Source organism: Aquarana catesbeiana, linkage group LG01 (assembly GCF_042186555.1).
Source record: "Aquarana catesbeiana isolate 2022-GZ linkage group LG01, ASM4218655v1, whole genome shotgun sequence".
NCBI classification, from domain to species: domain Eukaryota; kingdom Metazoa; phylum Chordata; class Amphibia; order Anura; family Ranidae; genus Aquarana; species Aquarana catesbeiana.
Window position 1 is genome coordinate 472,048,525 of NC_133324.1, and position 18,732 is coordinate 472,067,256.

At 44.5% G+C, this 18,732-nt stretch overlaps 1 protein-coding gene across 1 annotated transcript in view; it reads left to right on the plus strand.

Moving 5' to 3' along the window:
- LOC141101990 (stimulated by retinoic acid gene 6 protein-like) overlaps positions 1–18,732 on the plus strand; it is a 132,056-nt gene that overhangs the window by 25,319 nt on the left and 88,005 nt on the right. The window contains exons 6-8 of the mRNA XM_073591235.1: positions 533–578; positions 770–898; positions 1,474–1,541. Of these exons, the coding sequence (XP_073447336.1) occupies positions 533–578; positions 770–898; positions 1,474–1,541 (243 nt within the window). The remainder of the gene's footprint in view (positions 1–532; positions 579–769; positions 899–1,473; positions 1,542–18,732) is intronic.

Genomic DNA, 18,732 nt, shown 5'->3' on the forward strand with positions numbered 1-18,732 from the left:
ATTTTACTTTTGTAATGATAGTGGAACCCTGGGCAAACAGCTAAATGCACACTGTTGTTAGTTACTGTTTCCATTTTCACAACTCCATCACTTTGCATTACTATAGCCTCTGCTCTGCTGTTTTCTAATTATGGCTTGCTGGATTACCTACCTGCTGATTTGAGAAAGGCGATGGTGATGATTGATTGTCCAGTGAGCAGGCTGAGAGGTGTCAGAGAGGTGACAAAGCTCCAGCATTTGTGTCACCTGCCTAGCTGGCAGGAGTGTGTTATTTACAATACAATACTTACAGACCTGACTGTAAGTTACTGTTCACACTGCAGAATCATTCCATATAAAATGCATTAACTTCTACTAACAGCACATGGTGCCAAACAGAGATTACAACAAAATAACCAGGGAATACAGCAAAGCACCTTTTTAAACTTATTTTAATGTATACAGCAGTCATCATCAATGCAGTCTGATGACGTAATGAATATATTTTATATATATATCTTTCATTTTGTACTAATTCTAGAAATATTTTTAGGTTTATAGTCACAATGATTGCCATTGCATCATGCCCTCATGGGGAGGTAAGTATTATGGATTCTTATTAGTCACAGGACTTCTCTAAGTTTTAAATTTATTTTGCTGTACAAATGTTTAAATGTCTTCAGTTATATACTAGAGATTGAATACACAGAAGACGATTTATTAATGTCCCTTTCTCTTTATTCAGTACATATATAGTGTAAATGTGATACATTTTTATTGGGTTTTTCAGATCGTAGGTCAGTATGAAAAGGTTATTTTTTATTGGCCAGCTCTCTTGTGCTTGATCTTCTTAATGGGACGATTTGTTCACATATTTATAAAATCCATTAGAATACTGCTTGGAGCTGACATCAGAGATGTAAGTATGAATGCAAAACATTTCCATGATAACTCTACCATTGAACAATTTATCATTGTGTCAGATTAGACATTTAATATTTTTTTTGTCAGCATTATCCACAAAAAATACTGTTAAAGTACATACAGATGTTGAATTCTAGTCACCAGATTCCAATCATATGCTTAATCTTCCAAACTATGGGAAGAATTGTGCGACTGGGTGGGATTCTTCTGGCTGATTGTTTTTGTTCCCGGAGATAGGGCTTTGGTGCTAGAGATATCTGTATAGTACATAAAACACAGGGTGATACATACGTTAAATAAAAAAATCATGCATAAAGCTGGAAAACATGCAATGAACTGCTATCACAGTAATTAGCTATTGGCATGAAGACGAATTCCAAGCATTACAGTAACTGTGAAGTTTGCCAATCCTTTAATGCTGTGTTCTGTGCCCCATCAAGACTTGTCAACAATTTACATTATGCCAGTTTTACGTTATCATCATGTTGAAAACATTTGTTTAGGCACTTGAGATGCTTGTTTCTGTTCAAATGACTCTTTCTAATATTTTATTTTTTTACATTTTCCAAGGAAGAAACATGTTTTCTACCAATCCATCAAGCTGAGCATGTAAGACGACTCTTCAGAAAACCTGTTGAGTATGTTTACTCAAAGCACTTAATAACATTTTAGTTTATGATTTGTTTTGGTACAAGAAGCAGGGCTTTTTTTCCAGGGGGAACTTGGTGGAACTCAGTTCCACCAACTCTGGTTCAGACCCTTTGGTGCCTGCTCACCACAATCACTTGTAAACACGGAAGTCTGGCTTCTGTGTTTACAAGTGACAGCTCTGCACTCTTTATGTAATGCAATCCTGGTATTTAATGCCCCTTTTAGACCCTCCTACTGTTTTCATGAAATTTGACTGAACAAACCCACTATTTGATGTGATTTGGAGGGTGTGTGTAGGGGGAGGGGTTTTGTGGGGCTGTGGTTAAGTTCCAGGACCTATTGTTTGAGAAAAAAAGCCCTGACAAGAAGTAATAGTGATGTAATAGTCATGACACCCAAATACAGAGGCGGCTCTCTAATTAGGCAAATTAGGCGGTCGCCTAAGGCCTCGCATTCACAGGGGCCTCGCAGCTGCCTAATTTGCCTGTGATCAAACACCGATTATGGCGCTGGTGGCTCATCCTATCCCCGCTGGGACTCTGTGGCCCAGGGGCTGACTGACAGTGATGACCAATCGGGTACTGGCTAATAGCGGCTTTGTCATGGCGCGTCCGTTCCGGTGGCAGCAGCTGCGGGACAGCAAAGGCCTCTAGGTGGCGACAGTGTCCGGATGACGGCACCCGGCTCCAGGTGGCATCCCCACAAGACGTGCGGGCAGCATGTCCATGTGGGGCCCTAAGGCAGCTGGGACTGCTCTTTTAGCCTGCACCACTCACCCGGCCGCTCCACACCTGCCCGGCCGCCTATTTGAGTCAGCAGTGCCCATGGCTGTGTAGAGGAAGGATGGAGCTCCAATCTCTTTGAGGCTGCCTGGCTGACCCCCCTGTGACCGATGAGAAAGTAAGTGCCGGTGCACTGTGTAGCCTGTGTGTCTGGATAGGAGGAGCGGCGGGGCAGCTGCATATAGAGGAATTGAGCTTTCCATATTCCTCCATGCAGCCGCTGAATGCTTGCAGGAGAGAGAGGAGAAGTGAGCATTCCGCTGCTCCTCCTATCCAACTTCTTTTGCTGTCCCCTCTGTGCTTTACAGCCCCTCCTTGTGATCTCTGGCTCCTCCCCCAGTACCCTCTGCCCCCCATCCCCCCCCAGTGCTCTCCAGCTCTCCCCAGCCTCCCTCCCTGTGCTCTGCAGCCTCCACCCCCCAGTGCTCTCTGCCCCCCACAGTGCTCTCAAGCCCCCCATGCTCTTCACCCCCCTGTGCTCTCCAGCCCCCCCAGTGCTCTCCAGCCCCCCCACAGTGCCCTCTGCTCCCCCCAGGTGCTCTCTACCCCTGTTCTTTCTGCCCCCCCAGTGCTCTCCAGCTCTCCCCATAACTCCCCAGCCTCCATCCCTGTGCTCTCCAGCCTCCAACCCCCCCCCAGTGCTCTTCACCCCACCAAGTGCTCTCCGCCCCCACAATGCTCTCCACCCCCACAGTGCTCTCCAGCCTCCCATGCTCTCCACCCCTGTTCTTTCTGCCCCCTAGTACTCTCCAGCTCTCCCCATTGCTCTCCAGCCCCCCATGCTTTCCACCCCTGTTCTTTCTGGCCCCCCCAGTGCTCACCAGCTTTCCCCATTACTCTCCAGCCCCCACCCCTGTGCTTTCCACCCCCTCAGTGCTCTCCGCTCCCCCCTGCTCTTGGATCCCCCAGAACACTCTCTTGTGCTCTCCACCCTTGTTCTTTCTGCCCCCCCACTGATCTCCAGCTCTCCCCATTACTGTCCAGCCCCCACCGCTGTGCTCTCTGCCCCCCCAGTGCTCTCTGCTCCCCAGTGCTCTCTGCTCCCCCCTGCTCTTTGTCCTCTCCAGTGGTCTCCAGCCCCCCGTGCTCTACACCCCTGTTTTTTCTGGCCCCCATGCCCTGTGCTCTCCAGCTCACCCCATTACTCCCCAGGCTTCTCCCTGTGCTCTCCAGCCCCCAGCCCTGTGCTCTCCACCCCCCAGTGCTCTCCACTCCCCCCCAGTTCTCTCCACTCCACTCAGTGCTTTCTACCCCCCACAGTGCTCTCCAGCCCTCCCCGTGCTCTTCACCCCTGTTTTCTACCCCCCAGTGCTCTCAAGCTATCCCCATTGCTCTCCAGCCCCAACTCCTGTGCTCTCCGCCCCCCCCAGTGCTCTCCACTCCCCCAGTGCTCTCCAGCTCCCCCAGCATGCTCTCCAGCCCTGTTCTTTCATCCCCCAGTGCTCTCAAGCTATCCCCATTGCTTTCCAGCCCCCACTCCTATGCTCCCCGACCCCCCAGTGCTCTCCACCCCCCCAGTGCTCTCCAGCCCTGTTCTTTCTGCCCCCCGGTGCTCTCAAGCTCCCCCCAGTGCTCTTCGCTTCCCCACACTCTCTTATTCCCCCCAGTGCTCTCCAGCCCCCCCAGTGCTATCCGCGTCCCTGTGCTCCCCACCCCTGGCTCCCCCCCAGTGCTCTCAAGTTCCCCACTCCCCCAGTGCTCCCCACTCCCCCCTGCTCCTTGCCCCCACCCATGTGCTCTCCAACCCCACCAGTGCTGTCTGCTCCCCAGTGCTCTCCACGCCCCCCAGTTCTCTCCACTCCCCCCAGTTCTCTGTGACACTCCTCCTCATTCTCCCAAGGCACAGGGGAAATTCCTAGAGGGGTTGTCACCTTGCTGGGTCCCAGATGATTTATTGGCTGCATATGTCTGATGGGTTAGGAGGGTGCCCTGGAAGTGGTGCTGATCAACTGTGTGCTACATCTGTCCATCTTTCTGAAGCCATTTTTATTGCTGCAGAAATATTTTTTTTTCCCATTATGGGCGTGAGTGGGGCCTCATGTCTAAGTTTTGCCTAAGGCCTCACAAAGCCTAGAGCCGCCTCTGCCCAAATATATCTCTGCTCCCCTGTTTACCCTGCCAGTCTCCTTGCATATTACTCATTTACCAACTGACATACTGTATGTACTGTATGGATGTCACACCACTTCCTCAAACTCAGTCTTTCTAAAACAGAACTTCTAATCTTTCCACCATCCCCCTTTCCCTCCTGCCCCTCTGCCTTCACTTTTCCATCATGATAAATAGCACAACTTTAAGTTCCTCCTGTCATGCCAGGGTGCTAGGTTTAATTCTGGACTTTCCCTACAGCCTCACATCCATTTGCTGTTCAGATATTGCCTCCTTATTTTCTGAACATCTCTAAAATCCTATCCTTTTTAACCAATGACACCAACGCTTATTAATCACTTCATTGTTGTCTCTTGCCTTGAATATTGCTAATTTCTCTTTATTGACCTGCATTTACGTGGCTTATTCTCCTTTGAATTTAATATGAATGCTGCTGTTAGACTTATCCATCTTGCCAACTGTTCAGTATCTGCCATCCCTCTTTGCCAATCCCTCCACTGGTTTCCACTTGCCCAACAATTAAAATTCAAAATGCTAACAACAATTTACAAAGCTATCCACAAGTCTGCTCCAAGTTACATCACCTACCTCATCTCAAAATATTGCCAAAACCGTCTTCTTCGCTCTTTATAAGACATCCTGCTCTCTAGCTCCCTATTCATCTCCTCCCATTGTCACCTCCAGGATTTCTCCAGAACCCTCCCATCCTCTGGAACTCCTCACTCAAATCTGTATGGCTCTCCAACTTTGTTCACCTTTAGGCAATCTCGCTCTTCAGAGAGGCCTATCCTGCCTCCACTTAAAGTGATACTATAGTCTTGTTTTTTTTAGTTTAAAAATAACAAACAGGTCATACTTACCTGCTCTGTGCAGTGGTTTTAGATTTCTAATATTACTATATGGGATTTGTATAGTGGCAACAGTTTGTGAAGCCCTTTAGAAAATAAAGGTATACAGTACAATTACAATACAGTTCAATTCAAGAAGGCTCAGAGGGCCCTGCTTGTGAAAGTTTATCGTTTAAAAGGGATGGTCAAAAGACACAAAGGGTAAGAAATGTGAGGAATGAGCTGATTGAGGAAGTAAAAGTACTGTTTATTAAAGTGGTTGTCAGAAGGTTTTTTATTTTAATGCATTCTATGCATTAAGATAAAACACCTTCTGTGTTCAGCAGCCCCCCTCAGCCCCCCCAATACTTACCTGAGCCTCCTCTGATCCAGCGATGTTGCTCAAGAGTCTCGGCCATGTGGGGTTCTCCCTACACATTACCTGAGACAACAGTGGGGCGCCATTGGCTCTCACTGCTGTAAATCAAAGTCAGTGAGCCAATTGAGGAGAGAGAGGGGGTGGGGCCACGGAGCTGGAGGTTGGCTTTGGGTGCTCCCATAGCAAGCTGCTTGCTGTGGGGGCGCTTGGCAGGAGGGAGCGCCGAAGAGGGACCCAAGAAGAGGAGGATCCAGGCTGCCCTGTGCAAAACTATTTCATAAAGCAGGTAAGTATAACACATTTGTTATTTTTTAGAATAAAAAACAAGACCTTAGTATCGTTCAAGACCTGATGGCCACATCTTCAGCATGCTTGCCACCTTTGAAGGAAGTTATACAGGTGTGTACTGTACTTAGGTGGACTAAGGACCCAGGACTAAGCACCAGTTTATCAGGACTTTGCAGGAGGCTGTTCCCTAGTGAAGGTGAACTAAGAACTATGAAATCTCAAGGTAAGTAGACAAAAATCATTGCTAGGGATAACAAGAGCATAGCTCCCAACCGCCCCTGATTTTGAGGGACTGTTCTAATTTGGAACACAGTCCTTCTGTCCCTTTTTTCTCCTCATTTGTCCCTCATTTTAAGCTGATCTATATAGTTGTATATAAAATGCACTTTTTATCTTTCAAAAAGTGTTTTCCAGTGCTAAACCTTTCATTCAATTTCTAAATTGCTGCATTTGCACATTTCAAAAGCCAGTTTAAAAGAATAGTAGTGTTTAACCACTTAAGCCCCGGAAGATTTGGCTGCTCAATGACCAGAGCACTTTTTGCGTTACGGCCCTGCGTCGCTTTAACTGACAATTGCATGGTTGTGCAATGCTGTACCCAAACAAAATTGATGTCCTTTTTTTTCCCACAAATAGAGCTTTCTTTTGATGGTATTTGATCATCTCTGCGTTTTTTATTTTTTGTGCTATAAACAAAAAAAGAGCGACAATTTTGAAAAAAAAAAACACAATATTTTGTACTTTTTGCTATAGTAAATATCCCCAATTTTTTTGAAAAAAAAAACACATTTTTTTCTCAGTTTAGGCCGATATGTATTCTTCTACATATTTTTGGTAATAAAAATTGCAATAAGCGTATATTGATTGGTTTGCACAAAATTTATAGCGTCTACAAAATAGGGGAATTATTTATGCCATTTTTATTATTATTTTTTTTTTTTTTTACTAGAAATGGTGGCGATCTGTGATTTTTATCATGACTGTGACATTATGGCGGACACATCGGACAATTTTGACAAATTTTTGGGGACGATTGACAATTATACAGGGATCAGTGCTATAAAAATGCACTGTTTACTATATAAATGTCACTGACAGGGAAGGGGTTAACCCTAGAGGGCGATCAAGGGGTTAACTGTGTTCCCTGACTGTGTGTTCTAACTGTAGGGGGAGGGTACTGACTATAGGAGTTGACAGATTGTGGTTTCTAGCTATTAGGAACTCACAATCTGCATCTCCTCTCCTCACAGAACAGGGATTTGTGTGTTTACACACACACGTCCCTGTTCTGCCTCTCGTGCCCACGATCACACGTGGCCGGCGGTCATGGTGACAGCTGGTCACGAGCATTGACGCTCCCACAGTGCAGTGGCACGTGCGTGCCTGCTATCCCGCTTAAAGGAGCCGATGTATAGCTACGACGGCTCGTGGGATTGTGCCGACCTGCCGCAGTACAATGATGGTGGATGGTCGGCAAGTGGTTAAAAAAGCACTTGTGGGTTTGGCGGGGGAGGTGTCCTATGCCTACATACTTTTGCTAATAGGTGTCCCTCGTTCTCATTTCAAAAAGCTGGGAGGTAAGCAAGAGCTGAGCTTTTAAGCCAAAAGGTTTGAGATCTAATCAAAAACAAACCCAAGGTCATGGTTGGCAGCAGTCAAGTAGGGTGGGGTCAACAAGTGCAAGGATGCAAGGATTCCAGCAGGTCAGTGGTGGTAGTTAGCAGAATCAGGGATATTGGTAAAGGGGTGATAACAGGGTCTAGGATGACTGAGAACAGATTGGAGCCAGGGGTCAAACAGACTGAAAGACAAAAATACAGTAATGCCGCGTACACACGAGCGGACTTTTCGGCATCAAAGGTCCGACAGTCTTTCCGACGGACTTTCGACAGAGTTACGATGCACTTTCGAACGAACGGACTTGCCCACACACGAACGGACTAAAGTCCGTTTGAAAGTCCGTTCGTTTTGAACGTGATGACGTATGAAGGGACTAGAATAAGGAAGTTCATAGCCAGTAGCCAATACCTGCCCTTGCTTCGTTTTTTGTCCGTCGGACTAGCATACAGACGACCGGATTTTTCAATCTGACTCGAGTCTGTCGGAAAGATTTGAAACATGTTCTATTTCTAGGTCCGTCGGAATTTTCGACAGAAAAGGTCAGATGAAGGTCCGATGAAGCCCACACACGATCGTAATGTCTGACGGATTTGTTCCATCGGACCTTTTCTGCTGGACAGTCCGCTTGTGTGTACGCGGCATAACAGGAACTTGAAATCGACTGAGCAACTCTTGGCACAGGATAATGAGGGAGAAACAAGAATAGGATACAAGACAAAGGAAAGCAGAATTCCACAGATATACATTAACACCTAGACAGCAATCTACTGTAAATGCTATACTGGTATATGCTGGTGTCCTTTTGAAGGTGTGAAGGATTAGGAGGCGTGCCAATGGGGACACTTGTTCCAGTGGCAACTGTCTAAACAAAGTTTTAACTAAGTAGCTATTGTGTCTACTAGATAACCAGAAAAAATACCTACAGTATATAAGTTTACTATTCACTATATAGGCAAAAGATTTTTGGACTATCATATTTTTACCCAAAAAATGAAGATGTAAGATATTTGTCCAAGAAGTCACTGAAGGTGTAGTGGGTTTGTCTATTAGACATGCCATACATTTTCATCTGTTGGGCATTATTATTGTCTAGCAGTCATGCCATTCCTTAAGCTGGCACATGCTTACCAATTTATTTCATTTAGCCTGCAGGCTGAACAAAAAAAGCCTAACTCTGGGTTCATACCTGTGCATTTTTAGCTACTTTTCAGAAGAGCAGGGACGCACAACAATCAATTTACATGGTTTCCTATGGGTCCCGTTCACATGTATGCAGTTTCCTGCAGTGTGTTTTTGAAAGAGGTGCAGGGACTTTTCTCCTGCAAAAAGGTGTATTTTTGGATCCATAAACTTCAATGGCATTGCATCAAAATGGATGAAAAACACATATACATGCATTTTTGGGAGGGTTTTGTGTTCACAACCATCTCCTCCTTCTACAAAAAAATTAATGAAGCCTGAAAATGCATCAAAAATGTGCTTGAAAACATGCAAAAAATGTGCTCAAAAAGACTTAAAAACACATAAACAGATGTGAACCTAGCCCAATAGACTCCTCCATTCGTGCTGAACAACATGTGGGAGAATGGAAGAATCTCCCCTGCCAGCTATTGTATCCTAAATAAGGAAAGAAATTGGCTGCACACCAACGTTATTCAAGTCCATTTATTGAATGTTCCATACAAATAATGACACACACCATTGTTGCAGTATCCGGAACAGAGGTGGACTAGTTTTGCACAGCTACACTGTGCTTACTCATTACTGGTGATGAGTAAGAAGCACGGTGTAGCTGTGAGAAACTAGTCCACCTCTGTTCCGGCTACTGCAACAATGGTGTGTGTCATTATTTGTATGGAACATGGTGTGCAGCCAATTTCTTTCCTTATTCAGTCTTCTATGGCAGGCGAGCTGGGGCTTGCACCCATGTGAAGAGTCTCACACTATTCGTTGTGCCTGGAGTTTCTCATCTGGAGTGGCAATTTTCCTTTGCTGTCTACTTCAGCTATTGTATCCTGACAGCCAACATATGCAGCTATCAGAATAGCCAAATAATGCCTGTATCTGATTGAATGCAGGTGCTGATTGACCAACTACTTTTTACCCGGCTCCTTGCTCTTTGTTCAATCATCTTTTGATAAGCTGGTTAGTGCTGACAAGGTCACCCACGAATTTTGGCTAATTCAAAATAATTTGAGCTGCATATGGTAGCCTTTAGCCCCTGTTTCCACCGGTGTGGCTATGAAATCTTGCTACTTCAATGCGATTTCAAAGCCGCACATCAGTGAAATTTGCACTGTCAATTTCATTGCGGCTTGCAACTTCATTTAACAGAAGTCTATGCAAGTCGCAATGAAATCAGTAAAAGGTAGTGCAGAAACCTTTTTCATAATCACTACAACATGAGTCCCAGCAATACGAACGATTCCATTGCCAGCAATGGGGGGTGCAACTTGTCATGAGATTTGGAACTGTCAAATCACATGACAAGTCGCATCGGTGTGAATGGGGGCTCAGGATCTGATCTTCCTCTTATGTCTATGGTCAGCTTTAGTTAATGGCCAGCTGGAGAACAATGGTACAAATAAATGTAAAATATAAATGTATCGTTTGATGATTATCATTGCAAAGTGAGCCTACCCCTAGACAAATGTTAGCAGTCTGAAAAGATGGCCAGTTTGTGTTGTTAATGTGTTTATTATAGAAAGATCATGCAAATGATTTGCTAAAGGAAAATGTTGCCAGACAAATCAGTCTGGAGATGTTGGTATTTTTTGGCATATTTTAAGAGGTGAGATTTTTCCAACATTTATTTTTCCATTTTAAAATAAATAAACCTTTGTGGACAATACACAGTAAACATCAATCCATTATCATATACTGTCACATCTGTATTTTAAATCATTACTGCTAGGAATGAGTAAAATTTTGCCTGTATGCTAACTTCATTGGAGCCAATGTGGAAGGCAACATTTTGGTGATTTCAGGTTGTTTTGAGGCTTTTTAGGAGCGTTAAAGGGAAACTTCAATTCTCTTATATATTTTGGTCCTGCCTGTTCTTTCCTGCATTGAGAGCCATGGTCCAGCTCTCCAGACTAGGGCAGCACAGTGTCTTTTAACCCTTAATGCAGCACTTACAAGTTTAAGAAACAGTACAATGAGATCAGATTTGTTATAGTATATGCAGCCCAGCTGCATTACGGCAATAAATTATTAAAGTTTGTTTGGGCTTCAAGGTGAAAACTAAATTTGAATAAGACTGAAAGCATATTCCAAAATGTTTGGGAGTATCCTTTTTTTAAAATGCTACTTTGGCCATCATGTCTGTGTTGGAACACTGTAGAAATTCAAAGCTGCAGTCAAAAATATTTGTAATACCAAACATCACCACAAGATGGCAGTGAAAGTACATAGTTGCGAAAAATACTATCCCATACAATGCTGTAATGTAGTTTATTGTGTTTTATATTTAGAAATGCAGAAAATGTGAAAGAGGTTTACTGAATATGTATATAGGACATGCTACTTATGCCCTGTACATATGGGCTCAACAGGGGGTGGCCAATGGCTCCAAGATGAGAAGCCTTAAACTGTGCCAATGCAATTGCTAACAGTCTTATGCTGGTCCCATGCAATCAATTTGGTCTCAGATTTGAAATGTCAGATCAACAGCATTTACTTACAGTGGTCTACCCCTCTGGCCCTCTGGATATAATTGTATTGGACTGGTTTAGTATGCTTCTTAATGCAGATGAAAGATCAAATTTCACACAACATGTGGCCTAATTTACTTCTCTGGGTGTCCCTACAAAAAGTAACACCTCTCTACCTGTAGAAAAGATCTAAACCTTGCACATACACCACACCACAACACCACAACAGATTAGGTACTAGTGCCATAATGCCAGCAGAAATGTCAGATAAATGGTGCTGAATTATCCTTTACATACTACTCCACTAAGGGACTTTATGGGAAAGTGACAGAATAGTAGCCAAAAAAGGGTTAAAACCACCGCAAAGCGCTGCTGCAGCAGCACTATGCCGGCGGTATAGCCGCGCTGCCCCATTGATTTCAATGGGCAGGAGCGGTGCTCCTTCACCGCTCCAAAGGAGCTGCTAGCAGGACTTTTTTTAGCGTCCTGCCAGCGCACCGCTCCAGTGTGAAAGCCCTCTGGGCTTTCACATTGGAGAGACAGGAGTGGCTCTTTCAGGGCGCTTTGCAGGGGCTATTTTTAGCGCTGTAGTGCCTGCAAAGCGCCCCAGTGTGAAAGGGGTCGGATTGCTTCACACTGATGTGGTGCGAATTGATGCGATTATACAGTGTAATTAGTGTTTTGACAGATGCAAAATGCGATTTCTGAGGGGACTGGGCAAAGCTAGAGATTAAATTTGCACTGTACCCACACTAAACTCACACAAAACCCTTTTTAACCGGATGAAAATTGCACCACATTGATGTGAATGGCCTTCATAGAAAACAATGTATTTTTAGATGACATGCAAATCTATGAATTTCGGATCGCATCAGATTTAGGGGATAAGAATTTGGAAATTTCTTTGTCCTCCTCTTCTCTGGCAGGTCCTACAATGCAGCTGGCTATTGCCACTTTGTCAGTTGCCCAGACTATGACAAACTGGACTGAAAAACTCAATAGAGGACTTACTCCTGATACAAGTTTATTCTTTGTACAGGATTACAAGTCTTGACCTCGACTATACTATTCCATGTAGACACCACAGGGAGTGTGATTCCTCAAATCCTCATAACCTCCTTACTTACTGTGCACATTTCCTGCAGGGCTAGTTAAAAACACCTGAACATATTCAAATTATGGGGGTTTGGTCACACTATATGGTCATATAGTGCTAAGCCCACTTACTGCGACAAAGTACCCCGAATCACTAATTCGGGGTACTTTGTCGCAGTAAGTGGGCTTAGCACTATATGACCATATAGTGTGACCAAACCCCCGTATTTTTTTAATATGTTCAGGTGTTTTTAACTAGCCCTGCAGGAAATGTCATTCTTGTATGTGTGCGCTGTAAAATATTTTGTACTGTTTGTAGGTCTTATAGCAGCACCATCTTGAATTTAAACGCTTTGTATGGTGTGCCCCCCAAATATGTTCTTGTTTACTGTGCACATACACAGAATTTTATGGCCTAAAACTTGGCTAATATGGCTTGGGAAAGGTGCATGTCCTTAGAAGACAAGCTTCTCTTTGGGAATTCCCTTGATGAATACATTGAGGCAGCTCCTGGAATAACAGGGTTCCCACTATCCACAATCACACCTCCCTATTAAATGGGCCTTCTCTACCTTATATGTACAATCTGTTCACCGCCCAAACATCCCCCCCCCCCCCCCCCCCCGCAAGCATTATCACCTAATGTAGGTACTTCCTTTAGTTGCAGACCTTCCATTTCTAAGCCCACCGACCCTGCACAAAAGCCTTCTTAACACTGAAGGTTTGCCATCATTGGAGGCAAGGGGGACATCTACTGACATTTGCTGCAGCCTAGAACAGAGGCATCCTGGCATTTTATTTCACCCTGTCTTCAGAGAGGGTCACAATGACTATATCTATATCACTATCGTCGGTTTCCTTTTACTACAAATTTCTACTTACTACTTCACAAAAAGCAGTTTCCTTACACCCCCTTAAAAATAAGAAGGGAGGAAAGAAGGGAAGCACCAACTAAGTGCAGCATCACAAAGGGGGATTTAATCCAAGGGTTAAAAACACTTACATGATAATAACATCAAGCATTGTTATCATAGGGTAGAGTATCCGCCAGTATCCTCTGTCCTGTATCGCTGCCGGGGTCCAGTCTCCTGGGGGTGGATGAGGAAGAGATGGACACTCTGTTGGAAGACTGGAAATCCTTGCCGACCAGCTTGGGATGCTCCGGCAGACGTGAGGTCACCAGGGGAGGAAGAAGAGCCTTACAATCCAGCCTACAATCCAGGCTGGATTGTAAGGCTATATAGGTGGGAAGTAAGTGGGAAAGATTCAGTAGAGACTCATTCGGAAGTACATCGGGTAGCTGTGAGCAAAGCTTGAAGGAGTACAGCGGGTAGCTATAAGTAGAGCTTAAAGATAAGTACAGTGGGTAGCTGTGAGTCAAGCCTGAGGGATCCAGCGGGAAGCTGAGAGTCCAAGGAACCCAGCAGGTAGCATGGGTGAAGCTTGAAGAATACAACAGGTAGCTGTGAGTGAAGCTTGAGAAGTCCAGCAGGTAGATGGGAGCTAAGCTTTGGGATCTACAGTGGGATACTGTGAGTTGAGCTTGAAGATCTACAGTGGGATAGTTGTTGCCATAGGAGACAGCAGTTGCTACAAGAAACAGATCGTTGCATTCAGCTTAAAGGCCCTTTTTCTGTATTGCTGTCTGCCTTGTTCTATTTTTGGTCTGCAGAGTCTGCCAAGTTGCTACTGCATTTGCCTAAGGGTGTCCTGTGCTCTAGCCCTCTCTCTCTTCCCTGTTCCTGCTAAGAGAAATAAAAACTCTCTTTGTTCATTTTAAAAGTGACTGGCACCAATCTTTCCATCTTTCTTGCACTACACCGCCTAGTAACCTGCACCCTGAGGAGGAATGTCAGCCCTTCCAGACTCTGGGGGTCACCACCAGGCTTTTGGAGGTTGTGAAGACCGCTACAGTACTAAAACTCATAATGATCCATTAAAAATAATCCATAATATATTTATACTTACATAAGTTTTGATAGTATTGAGTACTCAATACTATCAATATACAGTGGGGATGGAAAGTATTCAGACCCCCTTAAATTTTTCACTCTTTGTTATATTGCAGCCATTTGCTAAAATCGTTTAAGTTCATTTTTTTTCCTCATTAATGTACACACAGCACCCCATTTTGACAGAAAAACACAAACAGACCCTATGCTCAGTATTTAGTAGAAGCATCTTTTGATCTAATACAGCCATGAGTCTTTTGGGGAAAGATGCAACAAGTTTTTCACACCTGGATTTGGGGATCCTCTGCCATTCCTCCTTGCAGATCCTCTCCAGTTCTGTTGGGTTGGATGGTAAACGTGGGCGGACAGCCATTTTTAGGTCTCTCCAGAGATGCTCAATTGGATTTAAGTCAGGGCTCTGGCTGGGCTATTCAAGAACAGTCACGGAGTTGTTGTAAAGCCACTCCTTCATTATTTTAGCTGTGTGCTTAGGGTCATTGTCTTGTTGGAAGGTAAACCTTTGGCCCAGTCTGAGGTCCTGAGCACTCTGGAGAAGGTTTTCGTCCAGGATATCCCTGTACTCATCTTTCCCTTGATTGCAACCAGTCATCCTGTCCCTGCAGCTGAAAAAAACCCCCACAGCATGATGTTGCCACCACCATGCTTCACGGTTGGGACTGTATTGGACAGGTGATGAGCAGTGCCTGGTTTTCTCCACACATACCGCTTAGAATTAAGGCCAAAAAGTTCTATCTTGGTCTCATCAGACCGGAGAATCTTATTTCTCACCATCTTGGAGTCCTTCAGGTGTTTTTTAGCAAACTCCATGCGGGCTTTTATGTGTCTTGCATTGAGGAGAGGCTTCTGTTGGGCCACTCTGCCATAAAGCCCCAACTGGTGGAGGGCTGCAGTGATGATTGACTTTCTACAACTTTCTCCCATCTCCTGACTGCATCTCTGGACTCAGCCACAGTGATCTTTGGGTTCTTCTTTACCTCTCTCACCAAGGCTCTTTTCCCTCGATAGCTCAGTTTGGCTGGACGGCCAAACGTCTTTCATTTAAGGATTATGGAGGCCACTGTGCTCTTAGAAACCTTAGGTGCAGCAGAAATTTTTTTAGTAACCTTGGCCAGATCTAAACCTTGCCACAATTCTGTCTCTGAGCTCTTCGGGCAGTTCCTTTGACCTCATGATTCTCATTTGCTCTGACATGCACTGTGAGCTGTAAGGTCTTTTATAGACAGGTGTGTGGCTTTCCTAATCAAGTCCATCAGTATAATCAAACACAGCTTTACTCAAATGAAGGTGTAGAACCATCTCAAGGATGATCAGAAGAAACGGACAGCACCTGAGTTAAATATATGAGTGTCACAGCAAAGGGTCTGAATACTTAGGACCATGTGATATTTCAGTTTTTCTTTTTTTAATAAATCTGCAAAAATGTAAATAAAATATAACTAATCAATAATTGCGCTAATACAAAAAAAACGTAGTGCAGGAGATAGCTGCTAGCATGTAACAATGTGGTAAGCAATGTAGAAACAAAAATTATATGGAAAACATGCAGCGCTAAAAAATGTGCTTATACATCTTAAACGTGTATATGTGGCAGGGTGCTGTAATACAAAAAGTGTGGTGAGATTAAGCAAGTAGACACATAAAGAAAAAAGTACATAAATGTATATAAGTCCACAGGAACTGGGGGTTCGTGGACGTATGCTGTATCACACCTACGCATGGGGTAGGAACTGGAGCAAGCTCTGTGTGTATGGGGAGACACTTTGCACCCAAATCAACACAGCAAACAATAGAAATAAGTACCCTTACCAGAGGGGATGGACACAGTCACCGTACAGTGGAGTGTCATACGGGCTTGAGGAATCCAACGATCCTGGGGATGTCTGTTTGAAGAGGTCTTGGCAGGGAGTCTCATCCAGGACGACAGTCGCTGTTCGGTGGTGTGTGGGTCCACAGCCAATCAAGATATCTCTCTCAGATGGAATGTCAGTATAGAAAAAAAGACTGAGGCTCAGCGAGGTCCCATTGATGGAAGGAGGGAAGAACAAAAAATCTCCACTTAGGGCATGAAATCGTAAAAAAGCTTTTATTGAAAAGCTAAAACGTGCTAAGTGGCACACTACAATGGATAAAATGTGATCACAGAAAGGAAGAAATAAAATAAAATTGTGTGGTATCAGGGCATCTCTAAGCTTTAGCAACCCGACATGCATCGTCCTTCTGCTGGGGAATCTTCCTTTCTGTGATCACATTTTATCGATTGTAGTGTGCCACTTAGCACATTTTAGCTTTTCAATAAAAGCTTTTTTTACGGTTTCATGCCCTATGTGGAGATTTTGTGTTCTTCTCTCCTTCCATCAATGGGACCTCGCTGAGCCTCAGTCTTTTTTTCTATACTGACATTCCATCTGAGAGAGATATCTTGATTGGCTGTGGACCCACACACCACCGAACAGCGACTGTCATCCCGGATGAGACTCCCTGCCAAGACCTCTTCAACCAGACATCCCCGGGATCGTTGGATCCCTCAAGCCCGTATGACACTCCACCGTACGGTGACTGTGTCCATCCCCTCTGGTAAGGGTACTTATTTCTATTGTTTGCTGTGTTGATTTGGATTTTTGGAAGATTTGGGTGCAAAGTGTTGCTCCAGTTCCTACCCCATGCGTAGGTGTGACACCGCATACGTCCACGAACCCCCAGTTCCTGTGGACTTATATAAGATTCACTATACATTTATGGACTTTTTTCTTTATGTGTCTACTTGCTTAATCTCACCACACTTTTTGTATTTCAGCACCCTGCCATATATACACGTTTAAGATGTATAAGCACATTTTTAGCGCTGCATGTTTTCCATATAAAAAATGTCAACAATTCTGTGTTTTTCTGTCAATATGGGATGCTGTGTGTACATTAATGAGGAAAAAAAATGAACTTAAATGATTTTAGCAAATGGCTGCAATATAACAAAGAGTGAAAAATTGAAGGGGGTCTGAATACTTTCCATCCCTACTGTATATGTAGGAATAAATATATTATGGATTATTTTTTATGGATCTTTGTGAGTTTTGGTATTACTGTATGTAACAATTTGTCTGTAGACATGTTATATAGACATATCATGTAATCTTGATCTTGACATTGACAAGGAATGCTTATGGTTTAGGGGTGTGGTTAAAGCAAAGTTCCACCCAAAAGTGGAAGCTCCGCCTATCTGCCTCCCCCCCCCCCCGGTGCCGCATTTGGCATCTTTTGGGGGGAGGGGGGAATGGGTACCTGATTTTAAAAGGTTCCTGTCCCCACTTCCGAGAGATCTCGCCACGGCGAGATCATTTGGAATTTCAGCCCCCCTCCTCCTTCCCCCGTCGTCTGGCCATTCAGAAAGTGCAGTGCACATGCGCAGTAGGGAACCGGCTGTGAAGCCAAAAAGGCTTCACTTCCAGTTTCCCTTACCACGAATGCCGGCGGCAGCACCCGAGAGCAGATGGAAACATCGGCTGGGGTGCGGACATCGCTGGATACCAGGACAGGTAAATGTTCTAATATTAAATGTCAGCAGCTACAGTATGTGTAGCTGCTGAGTTTTAATTTTTTGCTGGGGGGGAGCGGAACTCCACTTTAACCTTAGCTATTTGTAGGCAAATGTGAATGTCATGATGATGTCAGTGGCTTTGTAATTACATGAAGTACCAAAATAGCCTTGAGGAGGCTAAGCATGTATGTACACTATATTGTCAAATGTATTGGGACACCTGCCTTTACACGCACATGAACTTTAATGGCATCCCTTTCGTAGTCCATAGGGTTTAATATTGAGTTGGCCCACCCTTTGCAGCTATACCAGCTTCAACTGTTCTGCGCAGGCTGTCCACACGGTTTAGGAGTGTGTCTATGAGAATGTTTGATCATTCTTCCAGAAGCGCATTTGTGAGATCAGGCACTGATGTGGACGAGAAGGCCTGGATCGCAGTCTCCGCTCTAATTCATCCCACAGGTGTTCTATCAGGTTGAGGTCAGGACTCTGTGCAGACCAGTCAAGTTCCTCCACCTCAAACTTGCTTTAATGTCTTTATGGACCCTGCTTTGTGCACTGGTCCAAATCATTTGGTGGAGGTGGGATTATGGTGTGGGGTTGTTATTCAGAGATTGGGCTTCACCCCTTAGTTCCAGTGAAGGGAACTCTTAAGGCGCCGGCATACCAAGACATTTTGGACAATTTCATGCTCCCAAATTTGTGGGAACAGTTTGGGGATGGCCCCTTCCTGTTCCAACATGACTGTGCACCATTGCACAAAGCAAGGTCCATAAAGACATGGATGAGAGAGTTTGGGGTGAAGGAACTTGACTGGCCTGCACCTCAACCCGATAGAATACCTTTGGGATGAATTAGAGTGGAGACTGCGAGCCAGGCCTTCTTGTCCAACAGTAGTGTCTTACCTCACAAATACGCTT